Source organism: Terrapene carolina, unplaced genomic scaffold (assembly GCF_002925995.2).
Source record: "Terrapene carolina triunguis isolate 2854851 unplaced genomic scaffold, T_m_triunguis-2.0 Scaffold47570, whole genome shotgun sequence".
Lineage (NCBI taxonomy): Eukaryota > Metazoa > Chordata > Testudines > Emydidae > Terrapene > Terrapene triunguis.
The window spans coordinates 1-1,388 of record NW_020711921.1 but is presented as its reverse complement, the minus strand read 5'-3'; the positions used below and the strand labels follow the sequence as shown (position 1 = coordinate 1,388).

General features: G+C 67.9%; 1 protein-coding gene across 1 annotated transcript; it reads right to left on the bottom strand.

Annotated features, from left to right (window-relative positions):
* Positions 1-437: 437 nt before the first annotated feature.
* LOC113405648 (serine/threonine-protein kinase SBK2-like) lies at positions 438-1,031 on the bottom strand (the record flags this gene model as incomplete). Its single annotated transcript, XM_026646875.1, has 1 exon — positions 438-1,031. A coding segment is annotated over one exon (594 nt), but the record flags the coding sequence as incomplete, so codon positions are not given.
* Between the last annotated feature and the right edge of the window lie 357 nt (positions 1,032-1,388).

Here is a 1,388-nt window from a genome sequence, read left to right as displayed (position 1 = left end):
CTACGGCCCCGGGTCTCAGTCCCTGCCCTCCTGCCCCATACACTCCCACAGTGGGCAGCTGGCCCAGCTCAGAGAGTCCATGGCGGCTGAGGCCAATAACATCAGCCTGGGGCCCGTGGGACGAACGCAGCGGCTGAGGAGCGGGGATGGGCCATGGGTCTGATCTGGGGCTTTGTGGGTCGTGGGGGGCGGTGTCAGGCAGGTGGCCCCATTGCTCTGGTATGGTGAAGGAAGCTCTGAGCCGTTAGTGTTAGGATCGTGATTTTATTACCCCCCCTCCTCCCTCACCTTCTCTGCAATCCCCCTGGCCAGGCCCCCAGCACCAGCCTCTGGCCATGGTCCCTGCTAAGCAACATGTCCTGCAAGTCCTTGGTCCCTGCGTCCCCTTGGCCATGGCGGGTGCCTGTGCCTGGCGGCAGTGCCCACGGGGCTGGGGCTCAGCAGCAATGGCTGCTCCCCAGCAGAGTCCTGTCTGCACGGGCAGTGCCCGGTTCCTGGGGCTCCAGCCAGGGGCACTTGACGTGGGCCATGGCAACACTGGCTGGGCTGCGCCGGATGGGGTCGGGGTCCAGCAGCCCTCGCAGCATCTCCCGGGCCTCGTAGGTGAAGCGCCCCCAGTGGGGTGGGCGCGGGCGGACGCGGGGGCTGCGATGCCAGCGCTCAAAGTCCCGGTAGTGCCGGTCGGCGGCCGTGTGCCAGGGGAAGAAGCCGGTCAGCACGCAGAAGAGCAGCACACCCAGCGCCCAGGCGTCCAGGCTGGGCTGGGCCAGCAGGCGGGCCGAGGGCCCCAGGCGGCACAGCTCGGGTGCTGTGTAGGGCAAGTTCTCAGGCAGGGCCTCGATGGCAGTGCCCTGCGGGCAGCTCAGCCCGAAGTCGGTCAGCTTGACACGCCGGCACTCAAGGTCGAGCAGCAGCACGTTCTCAGGCTTGACATCGCGGTGAACCAGCCCCTTGGCCCCCATGAACTCCAGGGCGCTGGCGAGCTGCAGAGCACAGCGCTTGACCTGCAGCTCCGCGATCCCGAACCCCACCTAGGGAGAGAGGTTACACACAGTGCCCTGGAGGGGAAGGGCTCTGGGTCCCACTGCCCACCTCCGGGCCAGCCAGTCCCTGCCCTGGGGTGGATGGGAGCCGGCCCCCGCAGTGGGGAAAGGCCCCCTGTCGCATTCCCTGTGCCTGCCCTGGGGCTGGATCTGAGTTGGTGCTCCATAAAGGGGAAAGGTCCCAATCCCCACCCCTTGAGCCAGCCAGTCCCTGCCCTGGGGCCGGGTGGGAACTAGCATCCCACAGAAGGGAAAGGGCCTGTGTCCCATTGCCCACCCCCTGAGCCAGCCAGTCCCTGCCCTGGGGCCGGGTGGGAGCTGGCACCCCCTAGAGGGGAAAGGCCC